This window comes from Vulpes lagopus, chromosome 13 (genome assembly GCF_018345385.1).
Source record: "Vulpes lagopus strain Blue_001 chromosome 13, ASM1834538v1, whole genome shotgun sequence".
Taxonomy (NCBI): Eukaryota; Metazoa; Chordata; class Mammalia; order Carnivora; family Canidae; genus Vulpes; species Vulpes lagopus.
The window spans coordinates 47,985,235-48,008,874 of NC_054836.1; the positions used below are offsets into that span (position 1 = coordinate 47,985,235).

The 23,640-nt window shown below is 41.7% G+C and overlaps 1 protein-coding gene across 4 annotated transcripts in view; it reads right to left on the bottom strand.

Moving 5' to 3' along the window:
• Positions 1-9,684: 9,684 nt before the first annotated feature.
• The window catches only part of ELMO1 (engulfment and cell motility 1), a 523,086-nt gene continuing 509,130 nt past the window's right edge, over positions 9,685-23,640 (bottom strand). For all 4 annotated transcript variants that reach the window (XM_041727391.1, XM_041727393.1, XM_041727394.1 and 1 more), the window contains 2 exons: positions 16,680-16,757; positions 9,685-11,075 (listed from right to left, as the gene is read on the bottom strand). In XM_041727391.1, coding sequence (XP_041583325.1) covers positions 10,875-11,075; positions 16,680-16,757 — 279 coding nt within the window. In that variant the 3' untranslated portion in view covers positions 9,685-10,874. The remainder of the gene's footprint in view (positions 11,076-16,679; positions 16,758-23,640) is intronic.

A 23,640-nucleotide genomic window follows, 5' to 3' on the forward strand; every position in this document is an offset into this window, starting at 1 on the left:
TGTCTTACTCTTTTCTGGCTGCTACAACAAAATACCACATACTGGGTGGTTTATAGCAACAGAAATTTATTTCTGGCAGTTCAGGAAACTGGAAGTTCAAGTTCAGGGTGCCAACATGGCCAAGTTCTGGTGAAAGCCCTTTTCTGGGTTGCAGACTGCCAGCTTTTCACTATATCCTCATGTGATGTTGCTCCCTGGGGCCTCTGTTTTAAGGACACTAATGCCATTGACGAGGGCTCCACCCTCAGGTCCCTCCTCCAAATACCACCACCTTGGGGGGTATGTTTTCAACATAGGAATTTTGGGGTACAAGACATTCAATCCATAGCACTAAGTCACATAGGAAGGGTCAGAAGGACTAGGGAAAGACTGAAAAGGACCATAATAGCTGCTTTCAAATATTTAAAGGTTGTCATGAAGAAGATGGATTGAATGTATGCATATGGCCTTAAGTGGTGCACACAGGACGAGTAGATGAAAGTCAGTAAAGGTAATAATGAATGTTATTTTAGTCTTACATGCACAGTCGTCTCCCCTCATCTGTGGTTTTGCTTTCTGGGGCTCAGTTACCCCCACTCAACTGCGGTTCCGAAGCTGATGACCCTCTTTCTGATGTATTGTCAAAGGATCAATGGTAGCCTAATGCTGCTGTCTGTGTCATTCACTTCCCTGCCTCCCATCACGTAGGCATTTGTCATCTCACATCATCACAAGAAGAAGGGTGAGTACAGTAAATAAGATACCTTGAGAAGGAGAGAGGCTACATTCACAAAAATTTTTAATAGAATATTGTTATGATTCTATTTTAGTATTGGTTATTGCTGTTAATCTTACTTTTACTTACATTTCTTAGGGGAAAAAAACATAGTGTATATAAGGTTCAGTACTATTTGCAATTTCAGACATCCACTGGGGGTCCTGGCATGTACTCCCTTCAGATAAGGGGCAGGGAACTGCTGTGTTCAGATTTTTCTGCATTAGGAGGGGGCATTTCGGTGACTGGTTGGATTCTAGGCACTGTAGTTTTCCAGCACAGGCTTGCTTGAAGATGGGCATCCTATGCCTGGATGGTAGGTCGGATTAATGACTACTAATACAATTTGACCCATTAAGCCTCATCATCCCCAAAGGCAGAGATCCTCATAGTTGTTGACAGTTTTTGTAAGAATCTGGAACAGACAGACTAGAGGGGGCGATTGGAGTACCATTGCCCATGAGTTATAGGAGGGGCTGCTCGGAGGAGGAGTCAGGTGAGCAGGGGTCAGAGTCAGGTAGAGCTGATGTCAGAGACCAACAAGGGCATAACTGAGGGTCAATGGCAGTGACAGACAAGGGTATAGAGGATTGGTGGACATTGTAGAAAGCTGGAAATGAGAATGTATGGGCAACAGAGCAATGTAGGGAACAAAGTGAATAATATTAGTGCAGGTCATTAATCTACTGGCATTAGGTTTAAAAAAAGCAAAATAAGTTTTTCTTATTTCAAAGGCAGGGCCATATATATATTACAAAAATCTGAAACACAAACTTGGCAATAAACAAACAAGCAAACAAATTCTCAGAATCTATCCAAATATCCAAATAGAGGAAACCATTAAAAACACCTTGGTATATATTCTAAATCCTTTTCTATGCATATTTAATACACACATTTACATTCAAAAATAAAATACACATACTCCTATTCTTCTATAACCTGTTTTTTTTCAGTTAATAATTTATTAACATCTTTCCTTTTAATGAAACATTCTGTGTAATTTTGAGAGCCAGTCATGTGCCATGGTAGAAACGGATGTCCCGTAAGTTATTTAATCCTGAGGTTTTAAAGTTTTATTTTTAGACATTGAAATCTCTTAAAATCATACACAGGAGCTTAGTGTGTAAAACAGATCAAACAAACGGAGCAGCTCTGTTTGATGAGAATTACAGGTCAGAGTCAGTCATATCTTGAAAACTCTGGAGATATTTTGCCAAATTTTTCTTCAGGAAGATTGTGAGAACCTATTTCATTATCTTTTTACCATTCATCATTGAATGTATACATTTCTTAGGCAAAACTCTGTCTTTAGGTGTTAATAATATGCCTTTTGAAATTATTTGTGGCCATGAACACTTTCTCTGCTCACTCATGATTCTTTCAGGATTTATTTACTTTTCTTGTTAACCCACATTTCTTTTGGAGTATTCTGTGTTGGGTTATTCTATTTTTCTTATTGATCTATTTACATAGTGAGAGAAATAACCTGTAATCATATAGCCATTGCCAATGGTAGTGGGCCAAATAGGCATCTCATTTTGATGTGCATCTCTTCGTCTGTGTGGTGGTGAAAAATTTTTTATTACTCTACCGATCATTCACCTTATATTTTATTAATTGACTGTTTGATTTCCTTTTCAGAGTTTTCAATTTTTGGGTGCTCTTTTTTATTTTTTATTGAATTGACCTAATTTTCTTTATTATGTATTTTTTCTTCTACTGATAGGGAAGTCACACATTTTTGTTTTTAGTATTTTCAGTAGTTACTCCCCAGTTTTTACTATGCAGAATTAATTTAAAGTCTAAAAATGTTCAATATTTCTATAATACTGAAGGTTAAAAGACTAAAATGTGTCAAGTCACATCATGCCCTTTCTTTGTGTGTTATATCCTTGTCTCGCATTTTAATTCCATATTGCTTTAATACACCTTAAATTAGTTATTACTGTTGTCTTTTACACAGCCCTTTGTTCCTAGATTTACTCCAGGTACTCTCCATTTTCTTCCCACTCTTAGAAATCATCTGCATGGGGATGCCTGGGTGGCTCAGTGGTTTAGCGCCTGCCTTCGGCCCAGGACATGACCCTAGAGACCTGGGATCAAGTCCCACATCAGGCTTCCTGCATGGAGCCTGCTTCTGTCTCTGTCTCTCATGAATAAATAAATCTTAAAAAAAAAAAGAAGAAGAAGAAATGATCTGCATGTGACCAACTCCCTCGAACCCTGTTGGAATGAAAAAGTGACCTTTTTTTTTTTCCCACTTTCGATTGCCATTTTAACTGGGAATAGAATTCTAGTTTATTATCTTCCACTTATTCACTATAGATAGCTTCCAGGTGTTGTTTTACTTTTTATTTTATTTTTTAAAGATTTTATTTATTCAAGTATATTGAACTGAAGACTATATAATCGTCTTAGTTTATGTATTTTGGAGCCATTTTATTCGGCATTAGACATTCCTGTCAGTTGTGTCACCATAGTAAATTGTACCGATGTCAGAGAATTACAAAATAATTTTTCTTTTCCACAGCCTGTATTGTCATGGAGCCTTGGCCACAGCTTAGTGCTTCCCATTGAGTGTCTCCTCATTGTGGACACCTGTGGATTTCACTTTCTTTAATACAAACTCAGGTAAAATCATTTAAAATCATTTTTATTGTATTTAAGTTTTTTGTTGCATTTAAAGTAATTTTGGGGGGATGATAATTTCTGTATTGTCATGGAGCCAGAAATCCTTTGAATAAATTCATGAGAATAGAGATAGAGATAGAGAGAGAGAGAGAGAGAGAGAGAGAGGCAGTGACATAGGCAGGGGGGAGAAGCAGGCTCCCTGCAGGGAGCCCGATGTGAGACAAGATCCTGGGACTGTGGGATCATGACCCAAGCCGAAGACAGATGCTCAACCACTGAGCCACCCAGGCATCCCTTACTTTTGATTTTAAGCACAACTTTATAATGCCCCCTCCCCCCGTGGGAATCCCTTGTAAATTGCCTCATAGGGGGTCGCATCCAGAATGGTTTTCCATTTACTTTTGCCAGGAGTCCAGCTCTGTCCAGCCCATGACCATGTTTTATGTTAGTCTTTCAAGTGGGCATTTTAGAACATATGGGGGCTGTACAAAGGTGAGCCCTAAATCCATATGAGTCATGGGATTAAAGGTCTCAAGATTTCATATTATCATCCTGTATCAATGGATAGATATTTCCCCCTTCTCACCTGCAACCAAACCTTCTCAGGATCCTGGCTTTTATGGGAAGAGCCCAGTTCTACCTCTCATCTGGCTTGCACACGATGCCTGTATCCATCCTCACTTGGGCATGAGAGCCCACAGCCCTGTCAAGGCACCAACGCCCTCGGCCACAGCTTAGTGCTTCCCATTTAGTGTCTCCTCATCGTGGACACCTGTGGATTTCACTTTCTTTAATATAAGCTCAGGTAAAAATCATTTAAAATCATTTTTATTGCTTTTAAGTTTCTTGTTGCACTTAATTTGGGGGGGGGGGGGGGAACGATATTTTCTGTATTGTCATGGAGCCCGAAATCCTTTATACTTACTTTCTATCTTACGGCATAATGATTTTCTTTGCAGACAACTACACAATTAATTTTGAACATATTCCAGAGATATTTGAATAACATACATTTGTTGTAGATTATACATATTGAAATATCTATTGAATCCAGTTATTCGTATTACTTAAAGCCTAATACCATTATTTGAGGTCTCTACATAAAGCATGGTGTTCATCAATTCTCTTATATTTATAATAGTCTTAGTTTATGTATTTTGGGGCCATTTTATTCGGCATTAGACATTCTCGTCAGTTGTGTCACCATAGTAAATTGTACCGATGTCAAAGAGAATTACAAAATAATTTTTCTTTTCCACAGCCTTTTATCTTCTATTTTACTTGCCTGACATTTATTTGCTCCCTCCCTCTGTGCGCCACTGTGCCTCTGTCTTTGCTGGGACATCTTACCCATCTCCGTACTTTCAATTACTCCCTATCTTTTTTCGTAAACCAGCATTGGTCCAGAGTTTGCTTTCTCAGGCAGTCTGAGGAAGATCTGGTCTTATCTCTGTTTTTGTATTTATACATTAGGCTTCCAAAACATATTCTTTTGCCTTTTATTTTTTCGCCTTGCCCCGGTGGTCGTTTCACCTCTTTTACAGCACCTGTGTATAATCTCCGCCGGGCGCTGTGTGAGCCCAGTCATTTGATTGATGGGCACGTTCAGCCTTCTTAAAAGTGAAGCACCTTTGACACAGGTTCAGCCCCACCTCCCTGCCTCCAGACCCATTCTTCTTCAAACTGTCTTTTGTGCTGCTGCCAGTGAGAAAGTGGTGATGTTAAAATACAGATCTGGTCATTGCCAGTCACCTATGGGCATGTCAGTGGCCCCTGGTGCTGGAAAGCATACACATCCAGCTGCTGGGGGTGCCATTCACGGTTCTTCACTCTCTGTCCCAAGCTTGTCTCCTACTGTTCTCTCCTGTACTCATGGCTCCAGCCTCAACACATTTCCTCTTTCTAAGGCCTCATGCTCTTCCCACTTCCGGGAATGCCCTTTATCAATTGTTGTAGAAAATATTGATGGGGTCCTGTTGAGTGCCTGGCACTGTGCCGTAGTGCAGGAGCATGGTGAGAACACTTGGCCTGCTTCCTCCCCTCACGGAGCTCCTGGCTACTGGGCAAGACGGTGAAAAGCTCAAACAGTTACAACACGGTAAGTAGAGGTGGCTATGGGAGCATAGAGCAATCTCCAGCTTTGACTTTGATATTCAGGGAATGCTCTCCAGGGAAAGTGAGACCCAAAGGACAAGTAGGGAGTGAGCTTGGCCTTCTCTCCCTCATGACCTGGTGGCTTCCAGTTCCCGCTCTGATTTGTCAGGCCTCACTTCCTCCAGGCAGGGGCAGTCCCCTCTGGCTCTGAGTACTAGCTCAGTAGGTTGTACAGTAGGGTCTTCTTAGCCATAGACTGTGTTTATTCAAAGCCTCTTTGTTCAGTGTTGGACTCTGAAGTCAGAATCCACTTCTTATTTTATATCCCTGTGCAATGTGCTTGGTGCCCAGTTAAAGTGCAGTGGAATTGGGTTCCTGGACCCTACTCTTCTCTTGTGCAGCACCTCTTCTGGCCCTGGCCTCACTCCATGCTTTCTGAACCTCTTTCTCTGGCCAAGCCTTCTTTGGTTGCTCTACTTCCAGAATCCTTTTCTGATTCTTCTATCACTCTGTCTCTAAACCCACTCCAGCACTCAGATGGTCCCTTCACTGGCACCTGTGTGCTTTCATCCTTTCAGGGGCTATAAGGGCAACCCCTTTCATTCTGCAAAATAGAATGACAGACAAGTAGCACCTGCTAAGCAGTGTCTATTGAAGGTGGTAAGTGCTTTTAATAGCACATCTCCTCCAAAAGTTGGTGCCTGGGAAGGTGGCCTTCTTATAATGGAATACAATTTTTACTAGGAAAATGAGAGCTATTCATCCCACTTGGCTTCCTTATTTACACTGGCTTCCAGGAGGAAATTTGGATCTAACATTCAAGTTGGCAACTCTCTTTACATGATGTTTCTAGTAGAATTATTTCCTTCCTTCACCTGGATGTGTTCTAATTATTTTTCTGAATTAAAAAAGCCCACTTAACTCGAAGTGTTCATTTTACATTTTAATGTCAGAAAACATGTAATTATATTAAGAGAAAAATTTAGAGTATAACTATATTCTCACGTGGGATTAAACCATACTTCCTTTCCCCCCAAATTTATTTTAAATTGTGGCTTTATTGCAAGTTATTGAAATCCTTATTTCAAGAAGGATGTTAACAGCTTCAGTTTTTCCTTTGTTCTCCCATCGCTTATTTTTCTTTCTCACAAAGCAGGCTGCATCTGCTGAAACATGTCATTTAGTTTGAGCTGTACTAGAGATGGTTCACTCAAACCAAAGGAAAGGAAGAGGAGGCCACGGCTGGAGAATAGAGGGGACTTATTTCCTGAACACTGATTTTCTAGCCACCTTATCCACAGTATTCTCAAGTAATGAGATTTCCATTTTATTAACAAGGAAAGAAGCTCACAAAGGTTAAATGAGCTGCCCAACATTTTACTTCTTTGTTTGGAGAAGTCCAACAAATTCATAGTTTATGATCTCATCTCATTGTCATTTCCTAAAATCTCCTGTCCCCCCTCTATTCCTGATTTTAGAGAAAAACAGCCCTGTTATCTGTGTACTCATTGCGGAAACTCAGGAGTCATTTGCACTCTCTCTGCAGCTAGTAGTCCTGCCTCTTTAATGCCTTTGCTCTCTTCTTTCCTGTTGCTTGTACGAAAGTCTGGGCTCAGTGGTTCTGGCTCTGGCCAATTCCCATCACCTTTTTCCTAATATCCCTGCTTTCAGTTTCTCCCACTCCAGTCTTTCCCCCACGTGGGTGTTTTGTGGTGATATTTCTGAATGGCAACTCTGACAACATCCCTCCTCTCACTGCACTCTCTTGCCCCCAAGTCAAAGTCCCTTGCCAGCCATGTCAGGATTTTCACAATTCGTTTACCTCCTCTCCAGTATTCTCTCTCATATGCATCCTACAGACCAGCCACCACTGAGTGACTTACAGATTTGTGAAGTCAGTCATGGGTTTTCATGCCTCCATGCCCTCTGCACTTTGCTCTGCCTGAAGTGTTTATCTCATGCATGAACATCTGGTGTCCTTTGCAACCTAACTCAAATTTCTATTCCTTTCTTGTTTTCTCTTCATCCCATTATCAAAAGTGTTGAGCACAACCTCTTTCTAGTTCTCTACCCTGTACATATTTATATAGTCCTGTTTACTGTACTGTGACACAATTATTTGGTTTTTATATTTCACTAATGGATTTGATTATAACTTTCCTGATTTTATAGATTTTGCTCTTATTTTTGCAAACTTTAGATTTACGTATTTTATTCTTGTTGTATTCCTTGTGCTTAGCTGTGAGCACATTTTGGATTATGGTATGGATATTTTATTTCCTTCAGGTTAAAGGTTTATGGTCATTGTAAAATATTGCATAACTACACAAGATAGATGAAAGGCATGTCCATTGGGACACCTGCTGAGTTCATTGTAAGAGCAGTTGCTAGGACATGCTTTATTCGGAGGTGGTTTAGGATGGATTTGCAAATAGACTCAAGAAGCATTCAGCCTGGCGCTTTTTCCTTTGCAGTGACTGTTAGATTTTCTTACCTTATAAGTAGTTGAGTTTGAGGGGGGGCAGTTACATTACCCTCCCCTCTATGGGTTCTGAATAAGAAACTAGACAGGAATGAAAATAGCAGATTCAAATGCAATGATCAGTTTTATTTCAGGTAAAGCTGGATTGGAGAATGCAGCGTAGATCTGATGACAAAGTCAACTTCCTGGGGATCCCTGGGTGTCTCAGTGGCTTGGCGCCTGCTTTTGGCCCAGGGCGCGATCCTGGAGTCCCAGGATCGAGTCCCGCGTCGGGCTCCCGGCATGGAGCCTGCTTCTCCCTCTGCCTGGGTCTCTGCCTCTGTCTATCATGAATAAATAAAATCTTAAAAAAAAAAAAACAAAATCAACTTCCTACTTCACTGCTTCCTTGGCTTTCCAGATTCACCCAGGCTTGAAGGAAGGCTCACGGAAGCCTTGGCAGCTGAGACATACAAGATGAGCTGTCCAAATATGGACAGCAAGCCTGCACCACATTGCTGCAAAATGAAGAAATGATGTCACACTCTCCAGATCTCACCTGTCTGTAGACAGAGGATCTAAGGAGGGGTAGGAGAATGCTCTCTTCATAGTCTGGAAAGGGTTAATTTCTATTTAATGCACCAAAGCATGAGTGCCGAAAGAGAGAGAGGCTGGTTCTTCCCCAAAGGGTTATAGGACAGATCAGTCTCCTAAACCTAGAGTTTAGGACCTCAGATACCTTGATAGAAAGAATTTCCCTTTCATGGACAGATTTGGAACTCTGAAGTAAAAACCAGTATGACTGTCTACTTTCTTTTACCTAACATTTGTCATTGCATCATGATGGTGGGTAGATCAATAAGCACTACCGACAAGGAGGACATATGGGTTAACGTCATTAAAACTTAATGATAAAGGATGCATTGACTTGACAGTCAGGTGTGAGTGCTCTGATGGGAAGCATAATCGCCTGTGAATTCATATGGATTATAAAGGATTTTTTCCCTGCAATTTATGGAGGGCTCTGGACCATGTCATCCCCACTCAAGTCAATCTGTAATTGCACATTCTGATGACGGTAAAGAGCAGTGACCTGAAGGTATCTAACACTTCTGCGGTGAGTCCAGAGTGGCTTGTGCTGCAACCATGCTTAATTTGCATGCTTGGACCTTTCTGACATCCCTGCAGCCCTCGGAGTTTATGATCCAGATACTCCTCCAATGGAACTGACTCAGAAAAATCCTTTGCTGGGCTCTGACCCATATCTTATTAATTCATAGTTAGATTTATTTAGCTTTGACTTAATTTATTCCCGGTCTATGGGTTTGCATTCTTTTTTATTGCTAAATGTGCTCCCTCAAAGTGTGATGTGTTTAATTTGGTCAGTTCTCTACATTATAAAATGGGAAGGAAGAAAAAAAGAAAAGAGGAGAGTCCCAGTTAGGAGGTGACAGTGTAATATGCATGGTCAGATTTTCACATAGTAGGTCTTTCACTACGTGAAAATCTTCTCTATGAGTTGAGATGGTCTTTAGAAGTAACATTCTTTACTGATGCTCTGAGTGTATGGTGACCGGGCAATGGTTGAGTCCCCTAAGGCCCGGCTTCTCAAGAGTTAATGTGCAAGTGGATCACCTGATTCCGCGGGTCTGGGGTGGGGCCAAAGATATGTGTGACAAGCTCACGAGTGACGCTAATGACTGAGCAGCAAGTCCCTAAGTCACCAAATCAAAACAGCAACTCATCACAATTAATTTTATTCCACAGCATGTATAAGGGAATGTTATTCTCAGGAAGATGTTTAGGATTAAAATAATTAAAAAAAAAAACCTTGAAAGTACACACATTTATGTATCTCTTCTTTTCATTAAATATATATCTGTTTGGCAAAAAAATGTTAGACTCTTTTGTACAAAAACAAAGCAAAACAAAACAAAACAACCAACCCCAAACCCTTGCAAATTGTCAATACTCGTAATAATTACAATGATGTAAACTTGGATGTCTGACAGCTTGACCATCCTGCGGAGCCTGTGTTGTAGCAGAACCCCCAGGAGAAGGTAACACCAAACCCGTAGAGAGGGGCCGCCTGCCACAGAGGCATTTAGGTTTAGTATATTAGAGATGGGGATGACGACTGATTTCACCAATTGTGCTTTCAGCTAAGGGGCTGGAAGGGTGTGAGGCATGAAGAAGGCAGGTGTGGGTTGGGGCAGAGAGAGGACACCCAAGACTAGCTGGCGAGGAAAGAAGGTTGGCCACGGTCACAGTGCAGACGTGAAGTGGGCATGGGACCTGGGACTGTGTCCGGGAGACCCGGTGCCGGCCACAGCTAGAACGAGGCTGCTGCTGCTGCTCTTGGAACCAGAGCAGAACAGCACAAGGCAAAGGCCTGCATGGAGGAAAGAAGGGACTGGAAAGCGGATTTCAATTCACATGGAACTGGTGGTGTGAGCGGACTCTAGAGAGAAAGGGAATAAGGAGGTGGTGTTTGGTTTTCTCCAGCAGCTAGGCTGTTTCTTCCAGACACAAGCATTGGGACACTTCCTTCGGTCTGATGGGCAGGTTTCGGGGCAGTCTGGTGCTACTGGCTTGCACCCTCCAGGGAGGGAGGATATGCCTGCTGGGGGTTAGGATGGAAGGGCCCCTTTGGCTCTCTTACTGGCGGTGGGTTTTGCTCTGCTCCCACCAGTAGACTGCAGCAGTGGGAAGTGACCTAAAGCAATGGAGTCTAGAAACAGAATCAGGGCAGTGAGCAAGGTGCCAGGGAGGGGCAGAAGAATGTTGGGGGTAGAGGCGAGGCCAAAGAGAGTGTTGACCCACAGCTTCTCTTTACCGCGAGAGGGTTCCAGGCGTGGGTGTGTTTTCATTCTTCTCTCCCATTAGCTAGATTTTCCAGTTTTGGAGGGGGTGCTTCCGGGCCCGGCCACTTCAGTTACAGTCATAGACGAAGTCATAGTTGCTGGGCTCCTTGGGGATGGGTGGAGGTGCGTCAGGGATCTGAATGTTTTCCAGGTCAAGGAGGCGGAGCTTGATTTCCATGCTGAGCAGGGTGTCCAAATCATTCCGGGTCAGCTCACTCATCATGTCCTTCCCCAGCAGCGCATTCAGTCCGTCCGTCCAGATACAGTACTGGTGGAAAAGGAGGTGACAAGGGTAACTACTCACGACAAGAATGGTGACAGTGGTTAACAACGATTACTCAATGTGCGCTAGGCTGCGTGCTATGTGCTCTGCCTATAGCATCATTTAATGAAGTTGACACTTGTGTTTTCCTCTCTGTTTTGCAGATAAGAGGACCAAGGCACCGAGAAGCCAAGGAACTTGGTGGCTTGGGGAGTGGGTGGGATTTGAACTCAGGCAATCTGACTCTAGTGCCTGCACTCTTCTGTGCAAATACCTTCTTATGTAACAGCAAAAAGATCTGAGTTCTGCATGACCTCACAAACCTCTAACATCCTACCTATGAGTCTGATTTTAAGCAATTGGTAGGCTCTGTCCCAACACGCCTAGACTCAGCATTAGGTCAAGCCTGCTTCTTTCCTGACTCCAAGCATGGTTCCTGGTTTAGTGGCTAATTTCTGCCTCTCCCATCTGATTCCTAACACTCATGATGACAAGCCACTCCCACCCCGAGGAGTATTACCAATGGTAGTTCCGCCTTGGCATTTCTCAGCAAAAGGGCTAGGAAATAATGTTTTGCTGCCCAATGTCTGGTGAACAGGCTACAATTATTGGTTGATCTTCATGGGAGTTGGGCTACCTCCCTCTCTCTTCTCTCTGAGTCTCTAGTTTCCAGGGTTTTTTTCTCCTCTGGGTCTGGGAAACCTGGTTCCTGGGGGCGTCACCCAACTTGGAAAGTCCTCCAGAGCCCCCAGCTAAGAATTTGGTTCTTCCTTTCTCATTAAAACTGACCATGCTTTTGTTTCTCCAGGAGACAATGAATTCCTCGAGGAAAGAAAATGTACCTTGTTTATCTCAGGACCTGCTTTGCTCTTGTCATTTCCCCTCCGAGAAGCTGTAACCCCCTGGGTTATGAGGGTATCAGAGCCATAGTACCTGGTGGCAGAAGTAGCTTCTGCTGTCAGCATCTGAGAAAATTGCCTGCATTCCAGATGCTGTGATCTGCTTACCTTTTAGGATATCCTAGTCCTATATAGGACCTCTGTGATAGCATTTGCTCTGCTCTTACTGTCAGACTAGTCTTCTTTCTGGAATGTGCCCTAGATTCCCCCCTCTCCTGCCCTCACTGGGTCACATTACAATTCCAGGCCCTGTACTTAGTCTGATCTTTGCACGATGGTTACCTGGATTAGGTTCCAGAACATAATAGCAGATCTTAAAATAAAATGTATTACAGGACTGCAAGTACTTTACAAATCATACGTCACAGTGATCTGGAAATCTCACCATGATGCACATCAGTGGCACCACTTTTGAAGCTGAGGGGATGCACCATGAGTATATTATGAGGGTATATATCTGAGTAGACAGCCCTGAAGTGTAGAACTTTGCCTTGTTTGTGTGATCTCTGCCAAAGCATCTAACCCATTTAAACATCAGTTGAATGCTAACAGACATCTGGAAATATTAATGTCCTCATGAATATGTTAGACAGATTCTGAACTCATCTAAACACTTGTTTCCACATAAATAACCTTCATAAAGATAGATACTAAGGTTCTACCCTGGAGATCCTGATCTTGCAGATTGTGGGTTGAGTAAATTTTACTTATAAAAGCCTCCAGATAACTCTGATATACTTCCAGATATGGGGACCACTGAACTCCATGCCCTCTGAGGTCTCTTCCAGCTCGAACGCTGTTTCATTGTAAATCCCTTAGTACTGGGATTACTGTTTTTTGTATAGCCATTCCAGGCCTGGCCAGCTTCCTAGTACAGATTAATTTAACCCACAGGAACACTTTCGTGGTGCCTTTCTTTTGAGAAACAGCAGGTGCAGAAAATTTCATTAAAAAGTACACCAACCAATAAATAAAAACTCTGTACTCCTGAATCTGAGTTGGCAGTATCAAAATGAACTTTGAATGTATTTTGTCTTTAAAGAAATGATGTTAACTCCTAGCTTTGCCCATAAAAAAACTAAACATAATGACCAACCAAGTAATAGTAAGCACACCTAATGCCCAGATTCTGGTTGCTAAATACCATTTTCTACCAAAAGGGACCAAGACTCCCCAGAGAAAATTCACGAAACATGCAAGATGAGCCTGGAATATTTTGTCATAGTAGAATGTGACTGCATATTGTCAAAGACATCTGGCATCATGTCAATAGGACTCAGAAGCCAACCAGAAGATGCTCCTACTTTCTCTAGATCGGACAGTTTATTTATTTATTTATTTATTTTTTAAAAATATTTTATTTTTTTATTCATGAGAGACACAGAGAGAGGGAGAGAGAGAGGCAGAGACACAGGCAGAGGGAGAAGCAGGATCCACACAGGGAGCCTGATATGGGACTTGATCCTGGGTCTCCAGGATCATGCCCTGGGCCAAAGGCAGGTGCTAAACTGCTGAGCCACCCAGGGATCCCCCTAGATAGAACAGTTTAGATACTGATAATAACAATTGCAACCCACTAAAACACAAATATGTTTAAATCCATTACTTCATAATGATACTCAAACACCAAAACCACCTCATTGTTCTCACTTGGAAGATGCACATGATTTTGAAGACTGACAAAGAGAATCAAATATTTATTCTGCCCATTACATATAAATTGTATAACTGCAAAGATGAGGCCAGTTTCCCACTAATAAACGAAGAAGGAATGATAAAACTGAGATATCAATCTTTCCAATGTCGAATGGGGCCAAGGATCTGGGCAATAATCATCAGTGGCTGCTAACATCCCCCAAAGAGAGAAAACCAGACACCACGGAAGAATACACCACCACTGTTGCTTAAAGTTGGGCCTCCATTAGATTAATCCTCTAATTGCCACTTAATAGGAAATATGGGAGACAGAAAACCATGTGAAATAAAGTGCAGGTGGCAGTAGGCAGAAGAATACCCTCCTTTTAAAGGAGATCCTGTCCTAATCTCTGGGGCCTGGGAGTATGTTAGGGTGCATGGCAAAGGGAATTTAAATTGCTAATCAGCTGACCTGCAAACAGGAAGGTCATCTGGGGTTGTCCAGGTGGGACTAATGTGATCACAAGGGTGCTTAAAAGTGGAAGAGGGAAACAGGCTAGGAGTGAGTGACAGAAGGGAAAGAGAGGGAGTTCTGACTATGGAGGAGGAGGGCGGAATGAAGTGGTGTGGAGATTCAATCGCCACTGTTGGATGAATGTACACCGTGGCCACGGGATGCCTGTGGCCTCTAGAAGTGCAAAGGGCAAGGAAACAGATTTTCCCCTAGATCCTCCAGAAAGGGATTCAGCCCTGCCAGTACTTTGATTTTAGCCCGGAAAAGGCCTGCATTAGACTTCTGACCTCTGGAATTGTAAGGTAATACATTTATGTTGTTTTAAGCCACTAAATTCGTGGTAATTTGTGACAGTGGCCACAGTAAACTAATACACATAATTATAATCAGCAAAATCTTAGACTCTCAGCAAGGTCACCAGACAGATGACCTGGTTTTTTTTCAATGAATAAATTGCAAGGAAAAAAAAAAGCACAAGCAGATGCTCCCAAGGGAGGGAGAGAGAGAGAGAGCAGGAAAGAGGAACCTATGATCTCAAGGAAACTGAAGAAACGTGTTGACCAATTGCTATGCATGGATCTTATTTGGATTCTGATTTGAATGAAGTATCAAAGAAATAAAACACACCAAGGAGGCAAGTGGAGAAGTCTGAAAACTGACTACCCTTGCTGGTATCAAAATGTTAAAAAATCGGGTGTGATCATTGGTATTGTAGTTGGTTTCAAAGGGATGCCATTATTTAGAGATGCACACGGGAATATTTACAAGCAACTGATGTATCTGGATTTGCTTTGCTAAGAATCTAGAGGGGAGGCAATTGGGTTCAGGTATAAATGGCATCGCTTTGGCCCCGACGTGATTAACTGCTGACACTGGGGGGCAGGCACTGGCAGGAAGTAGGGAGGATGGATCCTATTTCCTGCCTCCCATGCTGCATACATGGTACCAAGGGGCCAAGGAGACTGGGTTTCTGGAGCAAGGCTCCACGGTTGGAATTCCAGCTCTATTACCACTTGTTTGACCTTGGGCAAGAGTCTTAACATCTTTGTGACTCATTTCCCTCCTTTATCAAATAGGCACAATAATAGTTTGTTTCTCTCAGCGGTATGATGAAGATTAGGTGAAGTACATAAGACATGGAATGGTTACTGGCACAGAGGAATCCAGGCTAGTTGGAATTACTATTATCTTTACTAAATGTTGAGGTATTCGGTTTTCAGAGGTCTCTCTCCTTATTTGATAAATGAAGATTATCTGTAACAGAACTTCCTATTTTATTGAGTGATTATGCAAATAAAACGAGGTAATACATATGAAAGAGATCCAAGGAAATTAAAAGTATTCACAGGTGTATGGCATTTTCCTCTTCACTATATCAATAAAAAGTGGCAGTGACAAATAAAAATTTGGCAGTCTGAGAACATTTATCCTTATCTGGAATGAACGCACACTGCAGAAAACAGCCTTGCCCAGATTTAAATAACATCCACAGTTCTACTTTCTAAATAGTTTGCCATACAGCTGTATACCTCTTAAATATGGTGGCCTGCCTGCGTGTAACAGCAATTTTATTTAAAAAGAGAAACGGTAGGCCTCAGTATCTATTTTCAGAAAGATGAAGACAAAGTCATACCCTTTTGCAAACTAAATGTCAAGTAACACAGAATTACATTTAAGCACCATTCTAAATGCAGGATTTGCATCTAATCTTTCCTCTCTCTTTGGGATGTACAATTTTATTCAAAAGCTTTAAACCAGTGAAAAGCAGATACTGAATAACTTCTAAATGAGCAGAGTCTCCTAGGGGAAATGGGAAACAAAAGTCAGATTCCATTAAAACGCTCCCTTCCTTTCTAAAAGCTGTTTATGCAACCACATGTAAAACAAAAATTTGAATGGTATCATCTAAAAATAAGAGTTTCAAGCATAATGTTAGGTTCTCGTTTACAAGAGAACGAGTTACATCAACCATAGATGCTATTTCACCTTACAAATACATTTTCCTAGATCTATGCTAAATATTTTAAATATAGCTGACAGGCATGCTTCAAGAAGAAAAACAAATTATACATATAACAAGATGTCAAAAAGGAACAGAACCATCTCAAAAATAAAATTCCAACAGCAGAGACAGCCCCAAATCTCTTAAAATAACTTAAAGAAACATGGAAGAAAACCTACTTCATCAAATGTTTTAAAGAACAGAGACAAGTTTATCTTGGGAAGATCCTGACTAAAATTTTAATTCTCAATGAAAACCAAAGCTTCATCAGGGCCGATTCTTCCTCAGGGTTGACAGTTATGCCCTTGCTGAGTGTGAAGCATTTGTACATTCTCTTTCTTTACCATGAACTCTTGGTCAAGACAGTAAGAGGTTGAATCTGTTATAACTGGCAGTTTTAAAAGAAGTTTCCATTCTATTCCAAATCCTTTGTCTATGATTTTTTTTAGGCAGGCTTTTTTTTTAATGAAATTTCTTTCCAATACTTCTCTCTTGCTTGTTTTTTAGAAAAAAAAAAAAAGTGACACCGTCTCACAAATTAACCCCACTGAGACCCTTACCTCGTGCTTGTCAGGAGCTATGAAGTTCAGCTGGCAGTTTGAGTCATACAAGATGGAGAAAGCAAGTTCAAGCACCTCCTACAAGGGATCAGAGAAAACACCGTCTTAAGGAAAATGGGCACATTGTTCTGCGGTTAAAAATGGCTGTGGACTGAACATAGAATACGTACAGACATGAGGGGCAGTGGTGAGCTGATGGGAGGAAGGAGTATTTTTTGTTCGTTTTGTTTTGTTCTTCCTCCTTAAGGTTCACAGAACATGTCCTCCTATTCCGGGGAAGTCTATATAACCAGCTCATTTAATTCTCAAGATAGTCCTTGTAGCAAGTCTGAGTGTTCCTCTTTTATGGGAAGGAGCTTGGAGAAGGAAATGATTGTCCAAAGCCATATAACTCCAAAGCCATGCCACTCTTCTTTCTTCAGCATCTCCCTTCCAGGAGTTAAGGGCTGCTCTATCTTTGATCACCCCCAATGTCCATAGGGGTATGAACTTCCTAAAACATGGAAGCTACATGGGAGCCAATGAGGCTTGCGAGTGAACTCATTATCTTTAGGTCCTTTGATCTCTGAAGTTCTATACAGCAAAGGCTACATAAAACTTAGATATTATCTAGAGGCTGAAGAATAGAAAGGAGAATCAAGGGCCCAATGCTACATTCATTCATTGGTGAGCGTCTACTGAATGCAGGTATGAGTCAGACCGAAAGGGCCAAGGACTAAGTGACACTGTCCTTTCATTGTAGCTGTATGACATTGGCTGAGACATTCAGGGTCATGTCTAACATGTACGTTATAATACACTTCTCAAATTATGTGCTGTACATTATTGGGTACAATGATCGTTCTATTGGTTTGAGCAGTCAGCAGGATACAACCTTTGGAAGATGAGAGTCATGGCTCATCTCAACACCCTAAAAGCTCCTAATCTGGAGGGAAAGGGCCAAGTGAACCCACATTGCATTGTTACAACACACAAATATTGTGTAACCCGCACTGCATTGTTACAAAACACAAATATTGTGTAATTTCTTAGGAAGGTAGATCTTTCCACATCATTCTTTGCCTAACATTTGTCAGGGGATTTGCCTTTGACCAGTAACTCACAGCAAGAATGACCGAGAAAGAAGAGAGAAGGCAGAGATGAGGTCAATGCTTCCAGATTTCAGAATTTCAAATGGGCTAAAGAGTCTTTGCCAAGGGAACTATGAAGGCCTAGCATTAACTGGATACCTTTCCTGACACAATCAAACATCTAGCTGTTTGGGCTCTTGTGAGGTTCCTCTGTGTCTAACTTGCCTCCAGCTGTCCCCTCATTAAGAGGGAGGGGCTCTTGCTCTGAGCCCAGACCTACGGTATCTCAAACTCTTATGGCCTCCTCACTCTGCCAGAAATAGGGACAATTAAAGGAAAGAATGCTGAGGCAGGAAGGGAGCTACCCTGTAAAACTACCTCTCCTCATTTTCATTACTTCTACTGTAGGCCTCTATTCAGGCCTGCCCTGCCCAGTGAAGATCAATAATATTAAAAAAAAAAAAAAAGTTCACCAAAACTAATAAAACAAAAACATTTTCTCCATTAAATTTGACATCTCTCTTGAGTGTTTAGTTGTCATGGGCCCTATAGGTGACATCATAAATTGGGTCATCTTTAGAAAAAACAACAGTCAGGCAATCCATATTAAGAGCCTGGGATCCCATTCCTGGGATTATTCCTAGAAAATTGAAAGCAAGCGAATGCTGTATACATCATCACCTGAAGAACATAATATGAACTAAGTAAATGTCTTCCCCAATTTGGGTGAACCGTTAAATAAATCATGAATTAGCAGAGGAATTTATTCAGCCAGACATTCAGTATGATAGTTACGAAGATTTGATAAAAAAGGAGAAATGAACATTATTTACATGCAGATCACAATTATGAACAATGTCTACCAGTGGGCAGAGACTGAAGGCAAATAATGAGAAATTAATGTTAAGGGGCTGGGATCATAGGTGATTATTTTTTTCTTTAAAATAATGTAACAGTTTATTTTCAATAAAATGTTAAGCTCCAATCTCATAAATTCATAAAAAATTGTTTTTAGATTAGGCACATTGATATAAATGATTTTGTACTAATCTTAGTGTCATTTATCAGGAAAACTCCCTGACTCATGATTGAGAGACTGGGGAGAAAGGTGAGGACGGGGCTTTGCTTGTGAACGACCAGTCAGTATATGGTGACAGCCTAAGGTGACCATCAGAAGTCACTAGGAAAAGGTAAAATTCAGGAATGCATTTCTGGGCTGATGCTGGACAACTGGTTCTCCTCTTAGGCAGTCATGTGAATCATCCCCTTGCTAACCACAGCCAGTGTGAACACCACCAGAGCCCAGACTCAGCCTCTTAACTAGGTGCTGAAGTCACCTGAGGCCAGAGTGTCAGTGTGATTGTCCTTGTGACATTTTCTCTTCTGCAGAGGCCCAGAAAAGGAAAAGAAAGGATGGGGCCTGCACATGTTGGGCTCTGCCCTCCTAAGGCACAAACCAGTGAGGACGTGAATGAGTGGAGTCGTCATGACCTAGATTCCTGATAAACACAGGCAGGAAATAGGAAATTCGTGAGAATGTCAATCCCCCCTTTCATTTCACCAAAGCTGCCTGGGAGGGGTGGGAGGAATTAATTCTCTGAACCACATGCCTGCATTAAAGGCTGCTATCGCCTATAATGAGTTTTATTGACGTCTCTGGCTTGTTGTCATTGAGTCACTGGTGGAGGTCAGCTCTTCAGCTCTTCGAACACACAGGCTACAGAGCTGGGAGCGATGGCGCCTCTCAGACTAACACTCCAGAAGCTGCCACCTGTCCAAACTGTCTGTGAGGGATAGAGGTGCCAGGAGGTGGGAGAGTGGCAGTCATGGATCTGGGGCAGTGTCCCCCTCAGGGGCTTTGTCACACTCCACAACATTCAGACATCTGATGCTCTGGGGCTTTGCTACTCACAGTCCTTTTTTCCCCTCTGGATTTGGTTCAGTGAAAAATTATGTTCAGGAGTTCCTATTTTCATCCTCTATTTCATTAATTCACATCTCTCAGTAGGTGGAGGAAGGCCTGGGATGGGATAATTCTGAAACAGGGGGCAGGAGAATCTGAATTCCCCCCTCCACCCACCAAACCAGCATGCACTAGTACCTCTGACCCCATCTTTAACTCTTGGGTTTATGACCAGTGACAAGGCATGTTGGGTCAGGGGAGGCTCAGAGAAATTTTGGGCATGGATGACATCTTGTTTTGGGGACTGCCATTTTCCAGGGATCAAAATGACAGACTGAATATAAGAGCAGAATTTTATAGTACATATATTCAGTATACAGTGCTGGCTGCCATTGTTTTGAGGTGACAGGTCTCATTTGGGCATTTTTTCCAGCACTCACTTGAACTATGTTGGTTCTCCACCATTTATTCAGGTCATCTTGGAGGGCAAAGACACAAGACATAACTTGGCATGTGCATGTGCTAAATATAGCCATAGGCATAGCAGTAGATTTCATAGCTATAAAACACTGCTGCTCATCTATAGGTCTGGGAGTTTGAGTTTCTGTTTTAGAAGGCAAAAATTACCCATTCATGTAGTATATACTAATAGAGGATACTGCCCTCTTCAGGCAGCTGTAACTTTCTGGCCCCACTCTATCTTAGCCTTATCAGCCAATAGTTCCCCAACCCATTTTCTTCTCTCGGTCCTTTGCCTTCTCTGTCTTTGTCTCTCAATCCTATACTCTGAACTCAGTGATTCTCAATCACTCTCAAAGAACAGAGGATGTTCTTTCCTATGGTGGAAGGACCTTGTGCCTTTTCACATACTCCTTCCCCCTCCTAGAAAGTCTTCCTCTTTCTCCCCTCCCTTAGCAATTCCTTTTCAATTCCTCTGAGAGCCTCTCTTCACGTCTCCCGGGCTCTCCCTATATTTAAATGTTCCAGGACATAGACAACATTGGATTATCATTGCACGTTGGCATATAAGTCTTGTATCTACTAGACTCCTAGGGCCAGGGTCCAGGTCATGTTTATCTCTGAATTCCTAGCTCCTGGCATAGACCTGGTAGAAAGAAGATACTCAATCTCATATGAATACAAGTGATGAATGAAGTAAATCTCAATAAAAGCCTTTTGGGTTAAGACCAGGGTTTTCAAGCTGATGTTAGAGCATTAGCTTCTAGTTTAATCTGCTTCTTATTTCTGGTTCATAAATCACACTGGAAAAATAAAAGCTGGATTCTAGGACATCATGAGATGGAAGCTTCTGCTACGTCAGATATATTCCTACCTGTATCAGTAAGATCTGGTTAGATCAGTTCTTTCTTTTTTTCTAGCCCCAGGACCTTGGACAGTGCCCAGCATATCAGATGTTGAAGGAGTGAGAAGTGCATCAGTTACCCACGTATTGCTATTAACGAAGTGTTTCCCTTATGGATCCTAATGTGTCAGTTTGTCCTGCTTTGTGTTTAAGCTAACCAAAAGTCCCATGGCGCAAGATGTGAGAAACTACCCTCTAATTGGAAAAACTGTCTAGGGATCCCTGGGTGGCGCAGCGGTTTGGCGCCTGCCTTTGGCCCGGGGCGCGATCCTGGAGACCCGGGATCGAATCCCACATCAGGCTCCCGGTGCATGGAGCCTGCTTCTTCCTCCGCCTGTGTCTCTGCCTCTCTCTCTCTCTCTGTGACTATCATAAATAAATAAAAATTAAAAAAAAAAAAGGAAAAACTGTCTGAAGAGCCAATAACACACCTTGGTTACTGCCTACTACCATGTACTAACAGACCTCCTGTGGACACATTATTGTCAGCTCTCCTTTTAAGCTGCAGGTCTCTCCTTTTCTACCAGAAGTCCCAGAGGTAGCAGGCCTGTGGGGTATTAGGAGAAGGGGTGTGGGTATGGGGGATTGAGGAAGGAAATTCTTAGAACCATGGGTTTCCCTTCTGCCTTTTGATGTTTTGCCTGATAAACCAGGTGTATGAACACTATAGACACCGCAAGACAATTTTCATGTGTATGCAATGAAAGAGACAGGCTAGCAGAGATACTGCTTGTCTCAGGCCTCAAGGTAGCCTGGAAGAGCTGGAGGTGACTGGAACATCTTGACCAGTGAATGCTAGGAAATAGCCTCTATTTGCTTTCTTATATATGTGGCTATAGCAGTGTGCCCCATTTATCTCTCCATCCATCCATCCATCCATCCATCCATCCATCCATCCAATTTTCCATGAATTATATATGTGGCTATAGCAGTGTGCCCCATTTATCCATCCATCCATCCATCCATCCATCCATCCATCCATCCAATTTTCCATGAATACCATGCATGGCAAAAAAAAAAAAAACAAACCCAAAATAGATCGGAAAATATCATTTACTCTGTTTTGTTGATCTCATCTAAGGGGAGGAGTCTGACACAGGAAGGCCACATTCCACCCACACATATCATATGCTCAAATGAGATCATCATCTCCACACCTGTTTTGATATTGGCAACTTGTATCTTCTTCTTCTTCTCTCTCTCTCTCTCTTTTTTTTTTTTTGGTTAGTCAGGCTGGACGTTTAACTGTCTTATTAATATCTTCCAAAACCAAGTTTTGCTTTTGTTTATTTTCTCTGTTTTCAGTTTCATCGATTTCAACTTTAATATTAATTATTTCTTTTCTTCTCTTTGCTTTAGGCTTAGATTGCTCTTCTCCAGTTTGGTAAGGTAGAAACTTTATTGATTTTTAAATCTTTCTTCTTTTCTAATATATATGTGTTTAATGTTATAAGTTTCCCTCCAACATTGCTTTTGCCCCATCCCCCACATCTTGATCTTATATTTTAACTGTTTAGTTTATTTTGTAACTTCTCTTGAGACTTCTTTGAACTATGGGTTATGTACAAGTGTATTCTTAAATTTCCAAATATTTGGGGAGATTTCCCAGCTATCTTTCTGTTACTGATTTCTAGCTTAACTCCACTCTGGTCTGAAAATGTATTTTTTTAAATTTTTATTTATTTATGATAGTCACACACAGAGAGAGAGAGAGAGAGGCAGAGACACAGGCAGAGGGAGAAGCAGGCTCCATGCACCGGGAGCCCAACGTGGGATTCGATCCCGGGTCTCCAGGATCGCGCCCTGGGCCAAAGGCAGGCGCCAAACCGCTGCGCCACCCAGGGATCCCTGAAAATGTATTTTGTATGATTGCTGTTCTTTTAAATTTGTTAGGGTATATTTCATGGCCCAGAATGTAGTCTATCCAGTGAATGTCTCTCGTTTCATTAGAATGTGTATTCTGCTATTGTCAGGTGGATTTCCTATTAATGTTAATTAGATCAAGTTGACTGATGGTGCTGTTCTAAGTCATCAATATCTTTATTGATTTTTTGTCTGCTTCATCTATCAATTACTGACAGACGGGTACTGAAATCCTGATATAATAATAGATTTGTGAATTTCTCCTCTCAGTTCTTTGTCTTTGGTTTTCTATAGTTGGAATATGATATGCCTAAGTGTTGTGGTTTTTTTTTTTTTTGTTCTTTGTTTTTTGCATATTTGTCCTGCTTAGTGTCCTTTACACTTCCTGGATGTGTGGTTTTGTGTGGGTCATTAATTTTGGACTGTCCTTAGCCATTCTTGCTTTAATATTCTTTTGCCCCATTCTTTTTTTCTTCTGGTATTCTGATTATACATATGTTATACCTTTTGCAATTATCTCCCAGTTCTTTGAGGTTTCCATTTTTTCCCTCCTTATGATTTTGTTTAGAAGTTTCTGTTGACTCATCTTTAAGCCACTAATCCTTTCCTTGGCCATGTCAAATCTACTGATAAGCCGAGTAGAAACATCCTTCACTTTTGTGACAGTGTTTTTATTTATAGCCTTTCCTTTTGATTCGTTTCTAGAGTTTCCATCTTTTTGCTTACATTGCCCATCTGTTAAGGTTGTGTCTTTTTTCCATT